The sequence below is a fragment of the Littorina saxatilis genome, linkage group LG15 (assembly GCF_037325665.1).
Source record: "Littorina saxatilis isolate snail1 linkage group LG15, US_GU_Lsax_2.0, whole genome shotgun sequence".
In the NCBI taxonomy this organism is placed as follows: Eukaryota; Metazoa; Mollusca; class Gastropoda; order Littorinimorpha; family Littorinidae; genus Littorina; species Littorina saxatilis.
In genome coordinates this window covers 6724583-6749582 of record NC_090259.1, presented here as the reverse complement: position 1 = coordinate 6749582, position 25000 = coordinate 6724583, and the positions used below count along the sequence as shown (strand labels likewise).

At 41.9% G+C, this 25000-nt stretch overlaps 2 protein-coding genes across 2 annotated transcripts in view; one reads left to right on the top strand and one right to left on the bottom strand.

Annotated features, from left to right (window-relative positions):
• LOC138948365 (uncharacterized) overlaps positions 1–4443 on the bottom strand; it is a 6675-nt gene extending 2232 nt beyond the window's left edge. The window contains exons 1-4 of the mRNA XM_070319899.1: positions 4355–4443; positions 2242–2295; positions 1617–1973; positions 314–533 (exon numbers count right to left, since the gene is read on the bottom strand). Of these exons, the coding sequence (XP_070176000.1) occupies positions 314–533; positions 1617–1973; positions 2242–2295; positions 4355–4361 (638 nt within the window). The 5' untranslated portion in view covers positions 4362–4443. The remainder of the gene's footprint in view (positions 1–313; positions 534–1616; positions 1974–2241; positions 2296–4354) is intronic.
• Positions 4444–12464: 8021 nt separating this feature from the next.
• Positions 12465–25000, top strand: part of LOC138948364 (alpha-(1,3)-fucosyltransferase fut-1-like) — a 21440-nt gene continuing 8904 nt past the window's right edge. Inside the window, exons 1-4 of the mRNA XM_070319898.1 lie at positions 12465–12884; positions 13373–13685; positions 22966–23075; positions 23335–23578. Coding sequence (XP_070175999.1) covers positions 12553–12884; positions 13373–13685; positions 22966–23075; positions 23335–23578 — 999 coding nt within the window. The 5' untranslated portion in view covers positions 12465–12552. The remainder of the gene's footprint in view (positions 12885–13372; positions 13686–22965; positions 23076–23334; positions 23579–25000) is intronic.

The window sequence follows — 25000 nt, the reverse complement described above, 5'->3', positions numbered from 1 at the left end:
CATATGGCTCAAAAAAGGTAAATGTTAGGTTAAATCATTTCCTGACAATTTTGCTGTTCTAAATGTGGTTTTAAGAAGCAAACATGCGTCTTGCAGAAAACGATCTACTCACACTGTGTTGCGTAAATGTATACAAATCCGAAAAATACAAGTTACGTAAAATACAACTAAGGCTAGCAGCCTAAAATATGAGTTTTTGTCTGACTCTGACGTCATATGGTTCACAGAAGGTAAATGATATGTTTAATTGATTCATTACAACTTTACTGTTTTAACAAACAAACATGCGTCGTACAGAACACAACCTACTCACACTGTGTTGCCGAACTCCGGGAAGTACGTGCCGGGAGCACACGTGACACAGGGCGAGACGGCTACACCGCTGTCACAGATGATGAAGGCGTTGCAGTAGTTGGGATGGCGCACGTTAAAAGCCACGGAGGTGTTGAAGCCCGGAGGCGGGTTTTCACACATCTGGTTGAACTGCTGCAGCTGTCCCGAGGGGGGTGGGCCTCCTGGACCCCCTCCCTGGCCTGATAAACACAATGAAATAAATATCATGGAATGAAATATGGTAAATTAGAATAAATGATATGAAATGAAATAAAATAAAATGAAATAAAACGAAATAAAAGTAAATGAAATTATTTGAAATAAAACAAAATTAAATTAAATGAAAATCAAATCAAATCGAATACAACGAATACAATGAATAAAATGAATAAAATGAATAAAATGAAATTAAATCAAATGAAATTAAACGAAATCAAATGAAATGATATGAAATAAAACGACATTAAATGAAATGAAAATTAAACCAGATGAATAAAATGATAAAATGAATAAAAGGAAATGAAATTAGATCAAATTAAATAACATGAAATGAAATAAAAAAAAATAAAATGAAAAAAAGCCTATCTGGCGGTGTCAAAAAAATCATACACGTAAAAACCCATTCGTGCAACAAGAAAACCACGCGTGTACGTCAGAGTTTTAGCCCACACACGCAGAAGAAGAAGAAGAAAAAATAAATAAAAACAAATAAGAAGGAAATTAAATACAATAAAATAATTCAATGAAATAATTCAAAAATGAAATATTTGAATAGAAAACAAATTGCTTGTGTCATATACTCGCCATCATGATGTTCGATGTCAACGACTTATTGCACCAAGTTCTTTTCACTGTTATTCATTATTATTTCATTATTGTCTCTTAATTATGATGTCGATTTACTTGTAATTCGTTTGTCTAGTCTGGTCTATAATTAAACGGTTCATTTACATTGTTGAGATAAAGAGCATAAAACATAAATCATTTGCACACAAACGCAGAGAGATTTTCTGATTCAAACGATGTTTCCTTGCTTCTTCATCAAAAACATTGGGTCAAAAAAAGTATTTCAACATTCTAAAAAGTCGTAATAGTAGGTCACACACGCGCACGCGCTCACACACACACACAAACACACAAACACACACACACACACACACACACACACACACACACACACACACACACACACGCACAGACACGCACACGCTCACCCCCCCTCCCACACACACACACACACACACACACACACAAACAAAACTAAACGGGTTGTCCATACTCACCTCCGAAACCACCCTGTCTGCCTTGTTGACCGCCGCCATAGCCGCCACCACCACCACCACCTCCGCCAAAACCACCCCCTCCTTGTCCTCCTCCTCCATAGCCGCCCCCACCTCCACCTTGGCTGCCTCCCCCACCGCTAAAAGGGCTGCCGCCTCCTTGGCTCCCTCCTCCTCCATAGCCTCCCCCACCTCCTGCTTGGCTCCCTCTTCCAGCGCCATAACCCCCGCCGCCTCCTTGGCTTCCTCCCCCACCGCCAAAACCACTGCTGCCGCTAGGTCCCCCTCCAAACCCTCCGAACCCTCCCGAGCTGCCACCCCCTCCACCGCTGCTTCCGTGGCCCCCTCCCCCTCCGCTGTCTGAAAAAAATTGAATGAATTAGTGTTTGATCAATGCATGATTTAAATATTTAATGAATGAATTAGTTATTATCAAAGAATGAATGAACAGTTTATTGGAATTAATCAATGAAGGAATAAATCAATCACGTTTTCCTCATCAGCTCTCAGTATTTTGTTGTGTTGTGTTGTGTTGAGTTGTGTTGTGTTGTGTTGTGTATTGTGGTATTGACTATTGTATTGTATTGTATTGTATTGTATTGTATTAAAAACACACTGCCATTCTCACATTGCCCCAAGGCACCGGCGAAGAGCAGGGTCGCCAACAATACTGTCTTTTGGTCTGAAACAAAATAACAATATTTCCAACATAACATTTCCTTGCCGCAAACACTGTCAAAAGCGTTGGTTTTGTGTGCAAAGGACTGGGTGGCCGAATGGTAACGCACTTGCGCTCGGAAGCGAGAGGTTGCGAGTTCGACCCTGGGTCAGGGCGTTAGCAATTTTCTCCCCCCCTTTCCTAACCTAGGTGGTGGGTTCAAGTGCTAGTCTTTCGGATGAGACGAAAAACCGAGGTCCCTTCGTGTACACTACATTGGGGTGTGCACGTTAAAGATCCCACGATTAACAAAAGGGTCTTTCCTGGCAAAATTCTATAGGTATAGATAAAAAAATGTCCACCAAAATACCCGTGTGACTTGGAATAATAGGCCGTGAAAAGTAGGATATGCGCCGAAATGGCTGCGATCTGCTGGCTGATGTGAATGCGTGATGTATTGTGTAAACAAAATTCCATCTCACACGGCATAAATAAATCCCTGCGCCTTGATTTTGTGCGCGATATAAATTGCATAAAAATTAAAAAAATTAAAAATAAAAATCCCTGCGCTTAGAACTGTACCCACGGAATACGCGCGATATAAGCCTCATATTGATTGATTGATTAATATAATAAAATTAAATTTTGTGACCCTCCACCACGGATTGAATCGCATGTCACCTTTGCATGATTTTCATATTTTTACATTTTCCTAAAGAGGTTTTTATGTTCTATCCAGTGGTGAAAATCGTTTTAGAAAAGAGCAAAAACTTTTTGAGTTATTAGCCTGTGACTAAGGTGACCCTCACACTGTTACCAGACCCCCCCCCCCCCCAGACTTATATTAAGCCTAGCGCAGAACCGCGCGAGGTGATATGTGACTCATTCCGTGGCGGAGGGTCACTTATGGAAGAAGCAAAGTAAGTATAATGCCGCTAACAACGCTTGTTAGGTGTTCCAAACGCAAAATAACAAAATTACCAGCAACACAAGTAATTGTCGTTTAACATTGTTGGCTTTGACTATACAAACAAAGTAACACAATATCAGCATAATACGTAAACGTTGTTGGCCGGCTTTGACTATACAAGCAAAGTAACAAAACACCAGCAACACAAGTTTAATTGCGCCATCAGTGCTGGTTTGGGCTTTGGAAATTGAACAAGACAATGACAAGCAACATAAGCTGACACACAAAATAAAGGAAGTATTTTTTTCATGTGGCTAAAACCACAGTTAATTTAGAATATAAAAAGATACCGTAAGAATAATCACAAGCCAACACTTGTTGAGAATACATCAATATATAAATATAAACAACTTTATTCTTGGCGTAACTGACACATTCTGGTTTTGATGTCATACAGTTTGCTTTCAAACCCTTTCACCGTCTGAAGAAGGGCCGACACACATGCTGCAAAACCGAAGCACATGTGCTATAAGGTGTTTAATTTGATATTTTTAACGAAATAAGAACAGGAAGCACTTATAAGAAATAATTTGTTCACAACACATTCGTGTACGCGGGCTACAACATTTCAAACGCTAACAAAAATGAAGTCTGTTAAAATAATATCCATCTGCATTATATGTTGGATTCTTGTGTGGTGGTTAACGTGAGTTTTGTTCTCCTAATTTTCCGATTCATTTATGTCTTGATTCGATTTCCCGGCATTGACATCTGTTGACATGTAAATTGTTACTTTTAATATCCGCATCACAATCTTTGAAATCTTTTTCGCCAGAAAAGTAACAATTAACAAACTGAGTAATATCTTTTTTACTTGAGTCCATCCAGCGAAAACATTCTGTTACTTTGCTTGTTTGCAACATACAGCAGAACATGTACATTAGAACCTAGAGGAACGTTTCCTTCAGACAAGAAAACTATGTTTTTGACTGACCACGAAAGAAATTACAAAAAAAAAGACCTAACAAATTAAATAATAATTTTAAAAAAACTACAAAATAACTAAGAAACAACGCCAAAAAATATGTTCTCTTTAATAAAGGTACCAGAACTCAAGATCACTGTAAAGTAAAAAAAAATTAAAAGACGCAGAAGACAATAAGCGACACCTACCCCTCATGTTGACAGTCGTCTACTCCTGGTGTGACAATCCAGGAACGATCACTGTGTCTTGTCTCGGACCATTGAGTTGCGCCCCTTTATATACTTCAGCAGCCAAGTTTTTCAATCCTGCCGCGACTGCCACGGGATGGTCTGGGTTTATCCAAAGGTGAGAGGTTAGTCACGTCTAGCCTCCGACTCTACTCTCTATCAAAGGGGGACGAACATGCTTCTCAAAAGGTATTTGTTTGTATTAAAGGTTATGATGTCGCCTGGACGGAGTATAAAGGAAACAAGTGTCGACTACTGCAGTTTCTGGAGGCAGGTTTGCTGTCGAAGCAATACTATCACGTACCAACCTGCATGCTTTTCTTTTCCCGGTCACCTTCTTTCCTTCTTATTCTTTTCTCTTTTCTTTTTCTTTTTTTTTTTTTTTTTGGGGGGGGGGGGGGATGTTTCTTCCTTCCCTTTTTGTTGTGTGTTTTTGTGTTTTTGTTTCTGTCTTCCTCATCTTCGTCCTTCTTCTTGTCGTTCTTTTTCTTTCTCTACTTGTTCTTCTTCTTCTTGATCTTGGTCTTGTTCGCGTTCTAAGTGTTTTTCTTTTCTCGTATTCTTGTTCTTCTCTTTGTTCTGCTTGTTCTTGCTGTTGTATATTTGTTCTTCTATTTGTTTTTTCTTGTTCTTATATATTTACTGTTCTGTTTTATCTTCTGAGTTGCTCTTGTATTTGTTCTTCTGGTTGTTCTCGTTGTCGGTCTTCTTCTCTTCCCATTTTCGTGTTTTTACATTTAGTCAAGTTTTGACTAAATGTTTTAACATAGACGGGAAATCGAGACGAGGGTCGTGGTGTGTGTATGTGTGTGTGTGTGTGTGTGTGTGTGTGTGTGTGTGTGTGTCTGTGTGTGTGTGTGTGGGGGGGGGTATGTGTGGGTATGTGTGTGTGTGTGTGTGTCACTGTGTGTGTGTGTGTGTATGTGTGTGTGTGTGTGTGTGTGTGTGTGTGTGTGTGTGTGTGTGTGTGTGTGTGCGTGTGTGTGTGTGTGTGCGTGTGTAAAGCGATTCCGAGAAAACTACTAAACCGATCTTCATGAAACTTCACATCAGAGTTCCTGGGTAAGATATCCCCAGACCTGTTTTTCATTTTGTCAATAGATGTTTTTGATGACGTCATATCCGACTTTTTGAGAAAGTTGAGGCAGCACTGTCACACCCTCACTTTCAACCAAATTGATTGACAATTTGGTTAAGCAATCTCCGACGAAGTCCGGACTATGGGATTGGATTTCAGCTTGGGAGCTTCTTCTTCTTCTTCTTGGCGTTCGCAGGTTACACGATCAGTCCAGCACTGGTGATAAATGTTGTCGTTTTCTCCAACTCCTGTCGAATGCCATATAGTTTGGTCTGCAAGGGAGTTGGTGACGGCCACACTTCTTTTCGTTCCTCATCTAGTAAGGGACATCGCTGTAAGATGTGTTCCGCTGTTTGGTCTTCTTGACCGCAGGCACAGGTTGGTGATGGCGCCAGCTTGAACTTTCAGTTCATGTGAGCATTGAGCCTGTTGTGGCCAGTGCGCAGCCTGATGAGGTTGACTTGCTGCTCTCTGGACATTGTGTGGTAGTCATCTCTGTTTGCCCTTGGCCTCATCAATGCCTTGATGATTGTCTTCTGCTCACTAAAGCTGACACTGTTTTCAGGTTGGTCTTCCACGGCTCCTTCTTTCGCCAGCTCATCTGCCCTTTCATTTCCTGGTATCCCACAGTGTGCTGGTATCCACTGGAGGACAACTCTTCTGGTTTGTCTGACCATCTGTAATGCTTTGGCCAGCTGTGGGAGTTTGTCGTTCTCTAGGGCCTGAAGGACTGAAAGGGCGTCCGAGAGGAAGACAACTTGGTAGCAAGGGTCTGCGGAGTCCTAAACAGCTTGGGAGCTTAAAAATTAGTTAATCAGTTTGCTCAATATAGTTGTCATTAACATCGAATTTTCAGAAACAGATTAAAACAAGTCGCGTAAGGCGAAATTACTACATTTAGTCAAGCTGGGGAACTCACAGAATGAAACTGGACGCACTGCATTTTTTCACAATGACCGTAGTCCGCCGCTCGTGCAAAACGCAGTAAAACTGACGAGACTGTTTAGCACGGTAGTGGTTTCGCTGTGCTGCATAGCACGCTTTTCTGTACCTCTCTTTGTTTTAACTTTCTGAGCGTGTTTTTAATCAAAACATATCATATCTATATGTTTTTTGAATCAGGAACCAACAAGGAATAAGATGAAATTGTTTTTAAATCGATTTCGGAAATTTGATTTTGATCATAATTTTTATATTTTTAATTTTCAGAGCTTGTTTTTAATCCAAATATAACATATTTATATGTTTTTGGAATCAGAAAATGATGAAGAATAAGATAAACGTAAATTTGGATCGTTTTATTAAAAAAACAATTACAATTTTCAGATTTGTAATGACCAAAGTCATTAAGTAATTTTTAAGCCACCAAGCTGAAATGCACTACCAAAGTCCGGCCTTTGTCGAAGATTGCTTGGCCAAAATTTCAATCAATTTGATTGAAAAATGAGGGTGTGACAGTGCCGCCTCAACTTTTACAAAAAGCCGGATATGACGTCATCAAAGACATTTATCGAAAAAAATTTTACAAAATCCGAGGATATACCCAGGAACTCTCATGTCAAATTTCTTAAAAGATCGGTCCAGTAGTTTACTCTGAATCGCTCTACACACACACACGCACTCACAGACACACATACACCACGACCCTCGTCTCGATTCCCCCTCTATGTTGAAGATATGTCATGTTTACTCTAACAATGAGCTCAGAATGAACGAAAATAGGTTCAGTAAGTATTACTAACGCGTGCTTCGCGGCGGCGAGCGTGACCCATTTCGGTCTTCCGTACGGTTAGCCGAGACTATCTGAATGTAGTCTCGGCGATAACCGTTGCAGCATGGCGTGTAAGGATGTATTATGTGTGGAATGAATGCATGTCAATCTGTGTTTAGAGTTCCTGTTGTTGCAAGGTTGTATGATGTCATTCTAAATGGCTCAGGTAGAGCATTGACCTGTACAACAAACATAACCTTCCCCTTCTCAGTTGCGCGTTTCCAGTGTCACTATATTCACTGTTTGGTATTTCCGGACTACTTTAGCTGTTAAACTTCTCAGATGCGCGTTTCAGTTTCACTATAATTATTCACTGTTTTGGTATTTCTGGACAACTTTAGCTGCTTAAACTTCTCAGACTGCGCGTTTCAGTTTCACTATATTCACTGTTGGGTATTTCTGGACTACTTTGGCTGCTTAAACTTCTCAGATGCGCGTTTCAGTTTCACTATATTCACTGTCGGGTATTTCTGGACTACTTTGGCTGCTTAAACTTCTCAGATGCGCGTTTCAGTTTCACTATATTCACTGTTTGGCATTTCTGGACTACTTTGGCTGCTTAAACTTCTCAGACTGCGCGTTTCAGTTTCACTATATTCACTGTTTGGCATTTCTGGACTACTTTGGCTGCTTAAACTTCTCAAATGCGCGTTTCAGTTTCACTATATTCACTGTTTGGTATTTCTGGACTACTTTAGCTGTTAAACTTCTCAGATGCGCGTTTCAGTTTCACTATATTCACTGTTTGGTATTTCTAGCTAGCTAGCTGGTCAATGATTTTGTCGATCCAATTTTCACCTTCTCCTCCCCGACAAAGGTTTGTTGAAAATGAATTGAAAATCGTTAATGTCAGGCGATGCGTGTAGTGTTGACGCCTGCAGTATCGACTGGGGCGACATATGCTAAACATCAAATTGATTTTTTTGTCATATAAGATGGCGTTCGTGTCATGATGTTGGGTTTATGAGAGGTCCGCTTTACTGACTGAATAGGCAGAGCCAACTGCAGTGCTACATGATCGCGCCTTACTTGTGAGCACTCCTTATTTCGTGATCCTAGTGTAACCGAGTGCCGAAACACTACGATCACCTCGGGAAGCGAAGTGCAATCAAACAGGATTGAAAATGTTAGGGATAATTTCTTAGCCCTATAAAAACTGTTATGCAAACCCGAAGGTTTCCATGAACATACAGACAATCGGAAACCACCAGACCCCATCACAAACAGAACTCTACAATCCCCAGGTGTTGACTTTAAAGGCCAACAACTCGGGTGCAGAGTCTGCTGTGAAAGGAGCGGTAGTCTCCCCTGTCACACTAGGAACAATTTCAGAAGAACAAGAACAGCTTTGGACACGGTATCTCATACACCATGGATAGCATGGTTCAACCTTTTTCACTTTTTCAAAAATACCTCGCTTTTTTTTAGCATAACAAGTCATTTCAATTAACATCGGTGCCGCCATTTTGAGAAAGAAATTGCCAAACAAAGGAAGAAAAATATGGCAGCCGAAAATATGTGTTTTCTTCGACCAAATACACAAATTATGCTAAATATTAGAGCTTATTCCGTCAATCAATTTTACTAGAATTATTCATCGCATTGATAAAAGTGACCTGTATCAAATATAGTCAACACTGGCGCTGGGTTGTGGGCTTTGAATGTTCAACACTAAACTTTAATATATAACCGACCATAAATTTGGCATGGTTTAGTTAACACGTTGTAGTTGCAGGTTTCCTTCAAGCTTCTTCGCCGAGTGGCAATGCTGGCTCCAGGACACAGCACAGCGCCAAACAAAGTATTCATAGTGTGTGGTAAGTGTGGCAATGCTGGCTCCAGGACACAGCACAGCGCCAAACAAAGTATTCATAGTGTGTGGTAAGTGTGGCAATGCTGGCTCAAGGACACAGCACAGCGCCAAACAAAGTATTCATAGTGTGTGGTAAGTGTGGCAATGCTGGCTCCAGGACACAGCACAGCGCCAAACAAAGTATTCATAGTGTGTGGTAAGTGTGGCAATGCTGGCTCCAGGACACAGCACAGCACCGAACAAAGTATTCATAGTGTGTGGTAAGTGTGGCAATGCTGGCTCCAGGACACAGCACAGCGCCAAACAAAGTATTCATAGTGTGTGGTAAGTGTGGCAATGCTGGCTCCAGGACACAGCACAGCGCCAAACAAAGTATTCATAGTGTGTGGTAAGTGTGGCAATGCTGGCTCCAGGACACAGCACAGCACCAAACAAAGAATTCATAGTGTGTGGTAAGTGTGACAATGCTGGCTCCAGGACACAGCACAGCGCCAAACAAAGTATTCATAGTGTGTGGTAAGTGTTGCAATGCTGGCTCCAGGACACAGCACAGCGCCAAACAAAGTATTCATAGTGTGTGGTAAGTGTGGCAATGCTGGCTCCAGGACACAGCACAGCACCAAACAAAGTATTCATAGTGTGTGGTAAGTGTGGCAATGCTGGCTCCAGGACACAGCACAGCACCAAACAAAGTATTCATAGTGTGTGGTAAGTGTGGCAATGCTGGCTCCAGGACACAGCACAGCGCCAAATAAAGTATTCATAGTGTGTGGTAAGTGTGGCAATGCTGGCTTCATGACACAGCACAGCGCCAAACAAAGTATTCATAGTGTGTGGTAAGTGTGGCAATGCTGGCTCCAGGACACAGCACAGCACCAAACAAAGTATTCATAGTGTGTGGTAAGTGTGGCAATGCTGGCTCCAGGACACAGCACAGCACCAAACAAAGTATTCATAGTGTGTGGTAAGTGTGGCAATGCTGGCTCCAGGACACAGCACAGCGCCAAACAAAGAATTCATAGTGTGTGGTAAGTGTGGCAATGCTGGCCCCAGGACACAGCACAGCACCAAACAAAGTATTCATAGTGTGTGATAAGTGTGGCAATGCTGGCTCCAGGACACAGCACAGCGCCAAACAAAGAATTCATAGTGTGTGGTAAGTGTGGCAATGCTGGCTCCAGGACACAGCACAGCACCAAACAAAGTATTCATAGTGTGTGGTAAGTGTGGCAATGCTGGCTCCAGGACACAGCACAGCACCAAACAAAGTATTCATAGTGTGTGGTAAGTGTGGCAATGCTGGCTCCAGGACACAGCACAGCACCAAACAAAGTATTCATAGTGTGTGGTAAGTGTGGCAATGCTGGCTCCAGGACACAGCACAGCACCAAGCAAAGTATTCATGGCGTGTTGTAATTAGTGTGTGGCTGCAACCATCCACAAGAAACATGTGTGTTTTAGACACCATTTGAGTGTCACCAATTTTTTTAGAAACCATTCGGGTGACACCATTTAGGTGACAACATCTTGGTGACACCATTTTGATTTTCAGACACCATTTAAGGGACAGACACCATTTGAGTGACACCATTTTTGTAGACACCATTTGAGTGACACCATTTTTGTAGACACCATTCGGGTGACACCACTTTTGTAGACACCATTTGAGTGACACCACTTTTGTAGACACCATTTGAGTGACACCATTTTTGTAGACACCATTTGAGTGACACCATTTTTGTAGACACCATTCGGGTGACACCATTTTTGTAGACACCATTCGGGTGACACCATTTTTGTGGACACCATTTGAGTGACACCATTTTTGTAGACACCATTCGGGTGACACCATTTTTGTAGACACCATTCGGGTGACACCATTTTTGTAGACACCATTCGAGTGACACCATTTTTGTAGACACCATTTGAGTGACACCATTTTTGTAGACACCATTCGGGTGACACCATTTTTGTAGACACCATTCGGGTGACACCATTTTTGTAGACACCATTCGGGTGACACCATTTGATTTTCAGACACCGTCTGAGTGACAGACAAAACCAGATGGGAGTAGCCTCTGGCTTGAACTGATAACGACGTGATATTTCATGACATTTCGCTGTTTCCTTTCAGCAGCAGATACCAGAAGAGAACGAGTGGGTGAAACTCAAGGACTGCGGTAGAGACTGACGGCTCGCACAGTCATCAGACCTCATCAGGAGCTACAGCTGGACCTCATCGCTAAAGCAACATACCTCATTGCAAAAGAGCAGTCAAACCTCGTCACACAGGTAGCAGTTAAACTTCATAAAACACGCAGCAGTTAAACCTCGTCACACAGGTAGCAGTTAAACTTCATAAAACACGCAGCAGTTAAACCTCGTCACACAGGTAGCAGTTAAACTTCATAAAACACGCAGCAGTTAAACCTCGTCACACAGGTAGCAGTTAAACTTCATAAAACACGCAGCAGTTAAACCTCGTCACACAGGTAGCAGTTAAACTTCATAAAACACGCAGCAGTCAAACCTCGTCACACAGGTAGCAGTTAAACTTCATAAAACACGCAGCAGTTAAACCTCATCACGCAAGCTACAGACCACAAGCTACAGACCACAAGCTACAGACCACAAGCTACAGACCACAAGCTACAGACCACAAGCTACAGACCACAAGCTACAGACCACAAGCTACAGACCACTAGCTACAGAACACAAGCTACAGACCACAAGCTACAGACCACTAGCTACAGACCACAAGCTACAGACCACAAGCTATACAGACCACAAGCTACAGACCACAAGCTACAGACCACAAGCTACAGACCACAAGCTACAGACCACAAGCTACAGACCACAAGCTACAGGCCACAAGCTACAGACCACAAGCTACAGACCACAAGCTACAGACCACAAGCTACAGACCACAAGCTACAGACCACTAGCTACAGACCACAAGCTACAGAACACAAGCTACAGACCACAAGCTACAGACCACAAGCTACAGGCCACAAGCTACAGACCACTAGCTACAGACCACTAGCTACAGACCACAAGCTACAGACCACAAGCTACAGACCACAAGCTACAGAACACAAGCAACAGACCACAAGCTACAGACCACAAGCTACAGACCACAAGCTACAGACCACAAGCTACAGACCACAAGCTATACAGACCACTAGCTACAGACCACAAGCTACAGACCACAAGCTACAGACCACAAGCTACAGACCACTAGCTACAGACCACAAGCTACAGACCACTAGCTACAGACCACTAGCTACAGACCACAAGCTACAGACCACAAGCTACAGACCACAAGCTATACAGACCACAAGCTATACAGACCACTAGCTACCGACCACAAGCTACAGACCACAAGCTACAGACCACAAGCTACAGACCACAAGCTACAGACCACAAGCTACAGACCACAAGCTACAGACCACTAGCAACACAGTAGGTGGATTTAGAGCAGTTTCTAAATCAGCCTAATGTCACGTCATGTGTCTCGCAACCAGTTGGCAGCCTTGACCCTGACTGGCGGTTCCCTCATCATCACCTACTTGCTCCGCTATGGCCCCGCCTCCAGTGACGTCACACACCACGCCTTTTCTCCCTATCTTCGGGTGCTGGATCAGGAATCCGATGCGACACACACCGGTCTCCAGAAGTTTCTGTCTGGTGGACAGCAAGCATCATCGCGCAACCAACAGAACTCATCGCGCAACCACCCGAGCACATTGCGCAACCAAGCCCCGCGTGGAGTGCCAACATACCAGAACCTATCGGAACAGGCTCAGACCAGTGACAACTGGCCGCTCTTGTGAGTAGCATTTTCATCTGACTGCTTTCACACAGTAGGGGGGTGGTTCTGAGCAAGTGGTGTTTTTAGAGCAATGTGTTAATCATTGATATGTGTGTGGTTGCTCGTTACATGATGTTTTGTTGTCGTGGAATTTTGATTGTACAGCGCTTTGAGCAGGGTTAAACCCTGGATACATGCGCTATAGAAATAGTATGCATTATTATTATCATTATTCTGGGGGATTTAGTTTGCTAAACAACGTTAGGAAAGGGGTAGATGGTTAGCAATACCAGCTGTCTCGGTTAGCAATACCATGTGTCTCGGTTAGCAATACCAGCTGAGAAGACGATAAAAAAATGATAAGCAACCAATCCAACCAACCATGGAACCTTGAAGTTTGACTCGGAGAGCTCTTTTCGTTCCTTGTTTGTTGTTTTGTTGTTGTTGGCAGTTCCAAGAATTATTTCCTGGGGCTAAAAACTCTTTTTTGTCTCCCTTTTCGTCAGTTCCAAGAATTATTTCCCGGGCCCCATACCCAGAAGCCCCTTTCACCCTGACGTCACCATCACTTGGGACTTCAACACATCCGCCTTCCTCCAGCGTCCTGACGTCAGGGGTCAGCCTCCCAAACTGATGACGTGGATGGTCAAAACTCGCTACACGCCGTCACTTCCGGAGCCAGTACGCCTGCGCGTGTGCCCCGATATGCCGTGTCGTATGACGACCAACACGCGTTACCAGGACGACAGCGCGGCTCTCCTGTGGGCAGCACAGATCATGACAGATCCCGTCCCTCCCCCCCGGTCTCACCCTGACCAGGTAGAGTGAAAATACAATATTACCTGCTATTCAGACTTGGTCGTGTGACAGACGTTTTCTTCCACACGAGATTACGTTGATTGTCTAACGAAGCCGTCAGGCTGAGTTACACATCAGCTAATCGAGTGTGGAAGAAAACTCTGTCACACGACCAAGTCTGAATAGCATTTATGTCTCACAGCTTCAACACAGGAGAGAACAAACACGTTTTGTGTGCTCACGCTTGACAAATCTGAACACAGGAGCAGCCATTGTGGCGAGATCTACTTTTTGACGGAAGTGACCGAACAACTATGAATGACGTCTCGGTATGTGTGAATGACGTCACAGTCATCGGCACAGTCTGTATCTTTTGAAGCATCGCATTCTTCATGACGTCGAAAAGGCTAGAGGAAAGCGTTTGGACAAAGGGGAGGGGGGGGGGGCGGTCGGCCGGAAGGGGGGGGGGGTGATCTTAGTTTAAGAGGAGACGGAGTACATGGAATGGAACTCTTATGAATCGTTTTGTTGCTGTTTGTGTCTGGATATGTGAGAGAAAAAAATTGATCAAAATCTAAAAAAAACACAGGAGCTTTGTTTTTGTTTTTTTTAACAATTGTTCTGATTATTCCACGACAATAGAGCCACAATAGAATTTGGGACACTTGTGATTTGTTAGTGTCAAAATTGATTACGCAGATATAAAAAGCTTATGATTCCATAACAGTGGCAAAATAGCATGTTTGATTGATTCCGTAAACAGAGCAGCTTAATTCTGATATCAATAATATCTATATCTATTTAATTATACGGCTTCTGTGTGTGTGTGTGTGTGTGTGTGTGTGTGTGTGTGTGTGTGTGTGTGTGTGTGTGTGTGTGTGTGTTCGCGATGCACGGCCAAAGTTCTCGAGGGATCTACTTCAAATTTGGTAGGTATATTCAGGTGGACCCCGGGCACAAACTGGTCGATGAAAATTTTCAACAAGTGCTCCAAGCGCGGCGCGGCGCGGTGGCGCGGTGGCGCGGTGGCGCGGTGAACCGCGGATACGGCTTCTGTGCCAAGGGCAAGGAAAACAATCTACGCAATTCAACAACGTTAGGTTGCTGAAGCAGTAGCTTCCCTTCTACTTGAAACCTGCCGAGTTTTCAATGTTGGTTCAGATCCTTCATTATCCCAATTACCGATAGTTGAAAATCAAAGGGGTATAGAATCTACGTTAGCATACCAAAGACAGAAAAAATAAACCACCTTTCCCCATGTTCTGTGTCTGTCTTAAAAAAGATCAAATCACTTTCAACACTGTGCCCTTTTCTCTTTCAGCAACAACATGGCTTACCAACCACCACCGCATTGTACTCTCTTGCGAGTCATTCAAACTGGTCGATGAAAATTTTCAACACGTGCTCTAAGCGCGGCGCGGTGAACCGTCTGTTTCGCGATACGAAATACGAAACTAAACACTTTTGTTTTCGGCTCGACTTCTTCACTTCTTTCCCTTCCGCCACACAACGAAAACGAATCTACGAATCTAAGCAGCGCTTTTCTGCACAGTTAGTACATTTAAGTATTGCAATTCGTGTACAAAATCCCTCCCATCTTTAAAATATTGCCACTAATACTACCCCTCCCATCGTAAATATTCATTGCAACCATTAATAGTCAGGAGCTTTGCCGGTGTTTCTGTGTCTACCCAGAAGCTCAGTCTACAGTAGATAGTAGGTACGACTACTGTCTGTGTGTGTATCTGTGTGTCTGTTCGCGATGCACTGCCAAAGTTCTCGACGGATCTGCATCAAATTTGGTGGGCATATTAAGGTGGACCCCGGGCACAAACTGGTCGATGAAAATTTTCAACACGTGCTCTAAGCCGGCGAACCGCCACGCTGCATACTCTGTCTCGCGATCCACCCGGCGAAGCCGGGTATTCATCTAGTATATATATATATATCAATAAAAATAATTGTATCACTGCATGAAGCGCCGACGGCATCAGCGAAAAAAAATCAGCACCAAAGAACATCATTTCTCTGCATACATTACGCTCATGAAGTATGTACTGTCGATTAAAAAAAAAAATTGATTCGCAGGGCAGGGGGCGGATATATTGATTCCGTCACCTGAAAATCAGTGGTTGTGTTGTAAAGACCTTCATTTTGTAATTGACTATATAACTTGTAAAGACACGTGTCATAAGCGTGAAGGAAAGGGAATCCAGTTCACTCATGGCTATTGCACACTGTTACCTGACAGATTATTGAAAGCTGTCTTCAAAAGCAGGCGACGATTTCTGTCTTGTCTTTGCTTGGGTGATTGAGTGATTTATTACCCGCGAGGGGGTGGAGACAGCAGACAACTGTGAACTGAACACGTTAGGGCGGTGGGGTTGAATGAGAGGGGGAGGGAGAGGGATGGCAGGCATCAAAGAATGATGAATTGTTACGAAGAGCCACGGAAAATGAATAATTACATGGATTATTTCACTTTTCTTTTTGTCTTTTTTTCAGAAATGATGTTTTTGTCTTTTATAAAAGTTGTCATGTGAACTTCAGGAGTATACATTCATATTCGGCTTGTTGGCTTGTTCGTATTTTTTCTCCGATTTTCTTCTCTTTGCTTTTACATCTGGAATGTGCATTTCAAAATCAGCATTTCAAAATCAGAATACTTAAACACAAAGAAGAAATACGGAGAAAAAAATATGCGCTTATGCAAATCCTGCATTAAAACCGTACCTAAAATCGCGCTACACAACATCGATTTGCGCATCAAAAAAACATGTGCTGCCATTTGCAATTTTGACAATTCTTTGCAGGAGGGGGAGGGGGAGTCCTCCCCATAAAAATCCAACATGTGTTGTGCACATGCTGGTCCGACTTTGGGTTGTGTGTGTGTTGTCTGATGTCTCAAGTGAACTCAAGTTTATAAGGGAGAGAGGAACTCGATATATTCGACAATGTTATGGTCCGGGTCGACAATGAACAGACAGTCAAGTACGTTATAGCCAATCATCAAGGTGTCATGTTCTGAATTCTTCTCATACCACCGTCACTTCCGGCCTTATGTCTCGCCTCCTTAACAAAAGTTGGACAACCAAATTTTGGGGGGAAATTTCAATAAAGAAAGACATCACAGATGTTTGGAAGACGAGAAATCGGCACCCGAAATAAGCGAACACTAGCACGCTCTCCTTGTTGAAGTCAAAATAGAGGAAAAGCCCCCGATGCCTACTTGTTGCGCCGCATCGCAATTTTGTAATTAATTATATATTCTTATGAAGGTTCATGTGTGGTATCCGTACCATCAGGTTTTTTTTCTCCACACAACTATGAAGCAAGGAAATGCATGTAAATGATACTTGTAGATGAACAAACAAAGCATGTGATCGAGGATAACTCAGATAAATAAATTGTTTTTCCTGAGCAGAGTGTAAAGTAAACTGTTGTACATGTCGGCAAAACAGGTGTCTTCACACTTTCGTAAAACAAAAAAATACTGCATTTATCAAATTGATATTTGTGTGTGGATATTTATATAAGTTCATTCACTCTTTTTTCACACCCACTTAAAGCACAAACATTGAATGAACGTCGTATCGTGTGCCCAATTGACCAATGGAAATCTACGTAACATATGAAATAGCAATATTGTCCAATATCAATTCTGTCCGTCAACACTCCGCAAGTTGGTTATGTCTCTTGAACGTGCAAATACAATGTTAGGTTATCAGTGAAATAAACGTCACTAGTCAAAATAATCGCTCACGCACTGTTTTATTATATTATTTTTTTATAGACACATTATAAGATGTTTGATGGGTTGTTGACAGACCAGCTTTTTTGTCGGTCCGAGGGGGAGCATATCGTCTTTTGTTTAAATATGAAATCAAAGTCGATATGCCCCCCGAGGACCGACAAAAAAGCTGCTTTGACAACAAGCCACCAAACATCGTTTTTGTCATCATTTTGGTTGTGAGAAAATAAGTGCACAATCAGCACAGGGAGCCATGCTTTTACACACGAGTTCCGTTTTGATAACCACACGAGTTCCGTTTTGATAACCACACGAGTTCCGTTTTGATAACCACACGAGTTCCGTTTTGATAACCACACGAGTTCCGTTTTGATAATCACACGAGTTCCGTTTTGATAACCACACGAGTTCCGTTTTGATAACCACACGAGTTCCGTTTTGATAACCACACGAGTTCCGTTTTGATAACCACACGAGTTCCGTTTTGATAACCACACGAGTTCCGTTTTGATAACCACACGAGTTCCGTTTTGATAACCACACGAGTTCCGTTTTGATAACCACACGAGTTCCGTTTTGATAACCACACGAGTTCCGTTTTGATAACCACACGAGTTCCGTTTTGATAACCACACGAGTTCCGTTTTGATAACCACACGAGTTCCGTTTTGATAACCACACGAGTTCCGTTTTGATAACCACACGAGTTCCGTTTTGATAACCACTGGCAATCAAAGCTGGCGTGTGAAAGCAACTTTCTGTGTATTTGAGTTCATAAAATGTTGGGATGAATATGTCAGGTGTGAGGATGCACAGTTCTGTAGGTTCATCTCGGTATTCCACCCCCTCGGCTTTTAGTTGTAAATATTAAGCTTAGTGATCGAATGTTGAAGCTACGTTGGGTCAAAGGTCACAGAAGATCTGCGTCGTGCAGCGAAGGAAAGAATCGCGATCTTGTTTCTGACTCATTGCCTCTTTGTTTGTCATTAGACCTGTCAGTCTGCTTGCTCGGCTTTGTTAGATGTTTGCATATCTTGTAGCTATGTTCTTTGCTTTTATTATTATTTCTTATTTGCGCTTCGTTTATCGATACAACGTCTTGTGCACGGGTCAAAATTTGTGTGTCAGGGGTCAATTGGTTTGACTTGAACTTGACGTTCGTGTTTCTCTGAACGTCTGTGTATCGAAACACATGTACGCACTCCATGACTTTGTAAGAAGACAAAACATATCGGTAGGTTTCATTTGTTTGTGATGAATGTATGACCTTTCATGAAGTATAGCTTTGTTTTTTGTTTACTTTTGCCAGTTCGTTTTTGGAACTTTGCAAAGCAGTGTCGTGTCGTCTGCTTAGGTCTGGGGAAACGCCAATGAAAAGAGCCGAAGAATCCCCGAGCGTTTCTATTGGGTTTGCTTTTGATTATCCATGTATAACCTGCTTCCTGCAACTATGGTAACCGGGGATTTATTGCATGGGGAACATGAGATTTATTTCCCAGGTGCTTGTGAATGAAAACTCGAGAAAATGATGACAATATTATTTATTGGCCTTCATCGTTATACATTCTGTACACCTGTTATACCGTCTATATCCATCTGAACTTTTTGTTCACCTCTGTAGTAAAGCGAAGTGTATATAATTTAAGTTATTGAGACATCCCAGTGCACTAAGGGATTTATAGAGCAAATCGAGAAAATTCATTATTGAACGAAGCGCATAGCGCTGAGTTCAATAATTATTTTCGAGATTTGCTCTATAAATCCCTTAGTGCACTGGGATTGTTTCAATAACGATATTGTCAGTACCGCCAGAAAAAAAAGAAGATTCAAAACGCACATTTTGAAACGCGCATTTGGATAGGCGTAACTGTGTGGTCAGGTTTGTGTCAGATCTACTTTTGTGTGGGCTGTCTCAAGTGTGTCGTGCTTTCGTCACACGCAAACTCTTGTTTTAATTTCTGTTGGTAAATTCCAGTGTAGCGTTAAGCTAAAAAGTGATGATCTTTCATAGAGACCTCATTTAAACTCGGAGAAAGGACTGTGCTCTTAATTATTTGCGATTCGAAACCTTCATCGAGCTTCGACAGATTGACTGTGCAGAGTTTTGCCCCTTGCCAAGGTCGACGGAAAGCACATTTTCAAAATAAATGTGGCATGTTTCTCGTGTGGTATCTTCACTCATCGGGGAGTCTGGTACTAAATATGAACGGTAAGAATGCTCTGAACCCTACACGTATTATATCCCCATCGTTTTATCGTTCACATTTGCCCAACATGTTAATTTGCTGAGCGGGATTTATGTCGTCTGCTAAGCTATGGCAATCGAACCACTGCACTGAGTCTCATTTCAAAAACAAAAATTGCTCGTCACGTTGCACTGAGTCTTATATGTGGTAAGAACGTTCTAAACCCTACACGTTTTCGAGTCCGATTGTTCTTGCCTTGAAATAATAATTCGGAAAACATTCATTTACTGAACAGATGCAGTCGTATTTCAGTGTAGTCTGCTACGTGCTGATCTTGCTGCTGCGTTATCGGAATAACACTTGTGTTTTCTGTTAGCTGCTGGGAATTGTATACTAACTCATCATTTGGTAATGTGGATAATAAGCTACATGCCACTAACATGGCATAATTATGAGAGGAATCTTCGCAAGTCGAAACTGAAAAATTAGACACAGCGGGTTCTATTTTTAGATCAGTGGCAACTGTGGCACAGGCACATGCAATCTGTCAGAAAAAAACCCACTTCTGCTTTAATTGAGAAGCAGGACATTTATGGTCATAATCATTGGTATTGTGGAGAATATAAGCTACATGTCATTAATTAATTCTGAGGATGAGAGTACACTCTCGCTTAGGCAAAGGGCGGAAGAATACGCTCTGTGGAAAAGTTAGCGCACTCCAAGAGTGCGCTAACAGTTTTAGCGCATCGCCATTAGCCAATCAACTGGTTCACATCAGTCATGTGACACCAGTACTTACTGACAATCAAAATTATAGACACATTATTGTCTGTTGGTCGTATGTTATAAATTCAGATACCTGTTATACTGTCGACATGCATATCACCCCATACTTGTCCTTAAGAGGCCAACAAATTGCCTGTAGGACCAAAATATTCCTTTCATCACTGTCGACATCAATCTGAACATAATTATTATTCCACCTCTGTAGTGAAGCGGAGTGTCCATGATCAACATTATAGACACATTGTCGTGTGTTTTTAAGTGTTCATCGTTGTAGAAATCTGTACATCTGTGACACTATCTTAGTGTTCATGAGTGTCTAAACATATGCTATAATGACTTCACATGTGTAACACACACACACACACACACATCCACACAGCAGCAGCAGCAGCCATAAATCAATACCGTGGCCCAAGCCTTTGATCGTGCTGCAACAGTATACCGTACACTTTATATGATATACACAGTATTGTAATATTAAGGCAATTCAGCAACTGAGCTGGCCAGTCTATTGAGTCCCCTCTTTATGCCGCTTTCTCTCTCAATTCAAGGTTCGCATTCAACGGAAAGCTCCAATATTTCACTTGTAAAAATGTCAAAATACCGGACACGATATCGTCAAGCAGTCACACATATACTGATAGGAGGGTCGCGTGACCGTTTTTTTACATTTAGTCAAGTTATGACTAAATGTTTTAACATCGAGGGGGGAATCGAGACGAGGGTCGTGGTGTATGTGTGTGTGTGTGTGTGTGCGTGCGTGTAGAGCGATTCAGACCAAACTACTGGACCGATCTTTATGAAATTTGACATGAGAGTTCCTGGGTATGATATCCTCAGAAATTTTTTTCATTTTTTTGATAAATGTCTTTGATGACGTCATATCCGGCTTTTCGTGAAAGTTGAGGCGGCACTGTCACGCCCTCATTTTTCAACCAAATTGGTTGAAATTTTGGTCAAGTAATGTTCGACGAAGCCCGGACTTCGGTATTGCATTTCAGCGTGGTGGCTTAAAAATTAATTAATGACTTTGGTCATTAAAAATCTGAAAATTGTACAAATTTTTTTAATTTTATAAAACGATCCAAATTTACGTTCATCTTATTCTCCATCATTTGCTGATTCCAATAACATATAAATATGTTATATTTAGATTAACAACAAGCTCTGAAAATTAAATATATAAAAATTATTATCAAAATTAAATTTTCCAAATCAATTTAAAAACACTTTCATCTTATTCCTTGTCGGTTCCTGATTCCAAAAACATATAGATATGATATGTTTGGATTAAAAACACGCTCAGAAAGTTAAAACGAAGAGAGGTACAGAAAAGCGTGCTATCCTTCCCAGCGCAACTACTACCCCGCTCTTCTTGTCAATTTCACTGCCTATGCCGTGAACGGTGGACTGACGATGCTACGAGTATACGGTCTTGCTGCGTTGCATTGCGTTCAGTTTCATTCTGTGAGTTCGACAGCTACTTGACTAAATGTTGTATTTTCGCCTTACGCGACTTGGTTTTTTATATTTAGTCAAGTTTTGACTAAATATTTTAACATCGAGGGGGAATCGAAACGAGGGTATGGTGTATGTGTGTGCGTGTGTGTGTGTGTGTGTGTGTGTAGAGCGATTCAGACTAAACTACTGGACCGATCTTTATGAAATTTGACATGAGAGTTCCTGGGTATGAAATCCCCGAACGTTTTTTTCATTTTTTTGATAAATGTCTTTGATGACGTCATATCCGGCTTTTCGTGAAAGTTGAGGCGGCACTGTCACGCCCTCATTTTTCAACCAAATTGGTTCAAATTTTGGTCAAGTATTCTTCGACGAAGCCCGGGGTTCGGTATTGCATTTCAGCTTGGTGGCTTAAAAATTAATTAATGACTTTGGTCATTAAAAATCTGAAAATTGAAAAAAAAAATAAAAATTTATAAAACGATTCAAATTTACGTTTATCTTATTCTCCATCATTTGCTGATTCCAAAAACATATAAATATGTTATATTCGGATTAAAAACAAGCTCTGAAAATTAAATATATAAAAATTATTATCAAAATTAAATTGTCCAAATCAATTCAAAAACACTTTCATCTTATTCCTTGTCGGTTCCTGATTCCAAAAACATATAGATATGATATGTTTGGATTAAAAACACGCTCAGAAAGTTAAAACAAAGAGAGGTACAGAAAAGCGTGCTATCCTTCTTAGCGCAACTACTACCCCGCTCTTCTTGTCAATTTCACTGCCTTTGCCATGAGCGGTGGACTGACGATGCTACGAGTATACGGTCTTGCTGAAAAATGGCAGCTACTTGACTAAATATTGTATTTTCGCCTTACGCGACTTGTTTGTTTGTTCGTTTGTTTGTTTATTTTTACTCTGGATTAATGACGTTCATAGGATCTGCTGATAATGCACAGAAAGATACATCCCTACACTGCCACGTCGGACTCTGAGTGAACATGCACTATTATCTATTATGCAAATGAATATTTTGTGTTAAATGCAGGTGCAGATGTACTGGGGTATGTTAGTGCACGTGTACTAAGGCTTTGTCGTTGTTGGGTGCAGGTGTACGTGTTCCATAACCACGAGTCCCAGCAGCCCGACTCGTTTAGCCTACTTCCCAGTTTCCGTCAACCAGCCTGGAGGTCTGCTTTCAACTGGACCATGACTTACAGGTGTGTGTGTGTGTGTGTGTGTGTGTGTGTGTGTGTGTGTGTGCGCGCGCGCGTGCGTGTGACTGTGTGTGTGTGTGTGTGTGTGTGTGCGCGCGCGTGTGTGTGTGTGTGTGCGTGTGCGTGTTTGTGTGTATGTGTGTGTCTGTGTGAGTGTCTGTCTGTCTGTCCGTCTGTCCGTTTGTTTTTCTGTGTGGGGATGTGTAGGTGTGTTTCTTTATTTATATAACATCTGATTGAGTAAACAACATTCCTCCCGCAGAGCCGACTCGGACATACAGGGGGTGTACGGCGTGATGGCGAGGAGAGAGCGGCCAGCGGAGAAGAACTACACGCACATCCTGGCCCTGAAGACCAACCTGGCCGCCCAGCTGGTCAGCAGCTGTTACACCTTCAGTCGCCGCGAGGAGTACGTCAGACGGGTGGACCAGATAGCCCGGGTGGATAAGTACGGCGGGTGCTCCCAGCTCCAATGTCCCAGACACTCCGATGACGCCTGCTTCAAGGTTTTTGTTTTTTTCTTCTTTTAATGAACTGTATTATAATAATTGTGGCCGTTCTGTGAGCATTGTTGATTGAAGCCATCGGAGAAACGCGAGGTCAGTCTGGTGTTTTACATTTAATCAAGTTTTGAACATACTTTGTGTCAGGACGGATGAATGAACATACTTTGTGTCAGGACGGATGAATGAACATACTTTGTGTCAGGACGGATGAATGAACATACTTTGTGTCAGGACGGATGAATGAACATACATTGTGTCATGACGGATGAATGAACATACATTGTGTCAGGACGGACGAATGAACATACTTTGTGTCAGGACGGATGTATGTTAACTGATTAAACGTCCCACAACGTACGATGTGCTTGGCAACCTGACAGAAAAAGAAATTAAGAAGAAACAAGTCGCGTAAGGCGAAATAATATCATTTAGTCAAGCTGTCGAACTCACAGAATGAAACTGAACGCACTGCTTTTTTCATTAAGACCACATGCTCGTAGTTTCGTCAGTCCACCGCTCGTGGCAAAGGCAGTGAAATCGACAAGCCATGCAGAATAGTGCGGTAGTAGTCGCGCTGAGCAGGATAACACGCTTTTCTCTATGTCTGTTCTTTTTAGCTTACTGAGTTTGTTTTTAATCCAAACATATCACATCTATATGTTTTTGGAATCAGGGACCAACAAGGAATAAGATGAAATTGTTTTAAAATCGATTTCGGAAAATTAATTTTAATCATAATTTTCATATTTTTAATTTTCAGAGCTTGTTTGTAATCTAAATATAACATATGTATATGTTTTTGGAATCAGAAAATAACGAAGAATAAGCTGAAATTATTTTTGGATCGTTTAATAAAAAAATATTTTTAATTACAAGATTCCGATTTTTAATGACCAAACTCATTCATTAGTTTTTAAGCCACCATGCTGAAATGCAATACCAAAGTCCGGCCTTCGTCGAAGATTGGTTTGTCAAAATTTCAATCAATTTGATTGAAAAATGAGGGTGTGACAGTGCCGCCTCAGCTTTTACAAAAAGCCGGATATGACGTCATCAAAGGTAATTATCAAAAAAATGAAAAAAATTCCGGGGATATCATACCCAGGAACTCTCATGTCAAATTTCATAAAGATCGGTCCAGTAGATTTGTCTGAATCGCTCTACACACACACACGCACAGACACACACACACAGACACACTTACACCACGACCCTCGTCTCGATTCCCCCTCTATGTTAAAACATTTAGTCAAAACTTGACTAAATGTAAACAAGTCGCATAAACCGAAATTACTACATTTAGTCAAGCTGTGGAACTCACAGAATGAAACTGAACGTAGTCCGCCGCTAGTGCAAAAGGCAGTGAAAGTGACGAGCCTGTTTGGCGCGGTAGCGATTGCGCTGTGCTTCATAGCACGCTTT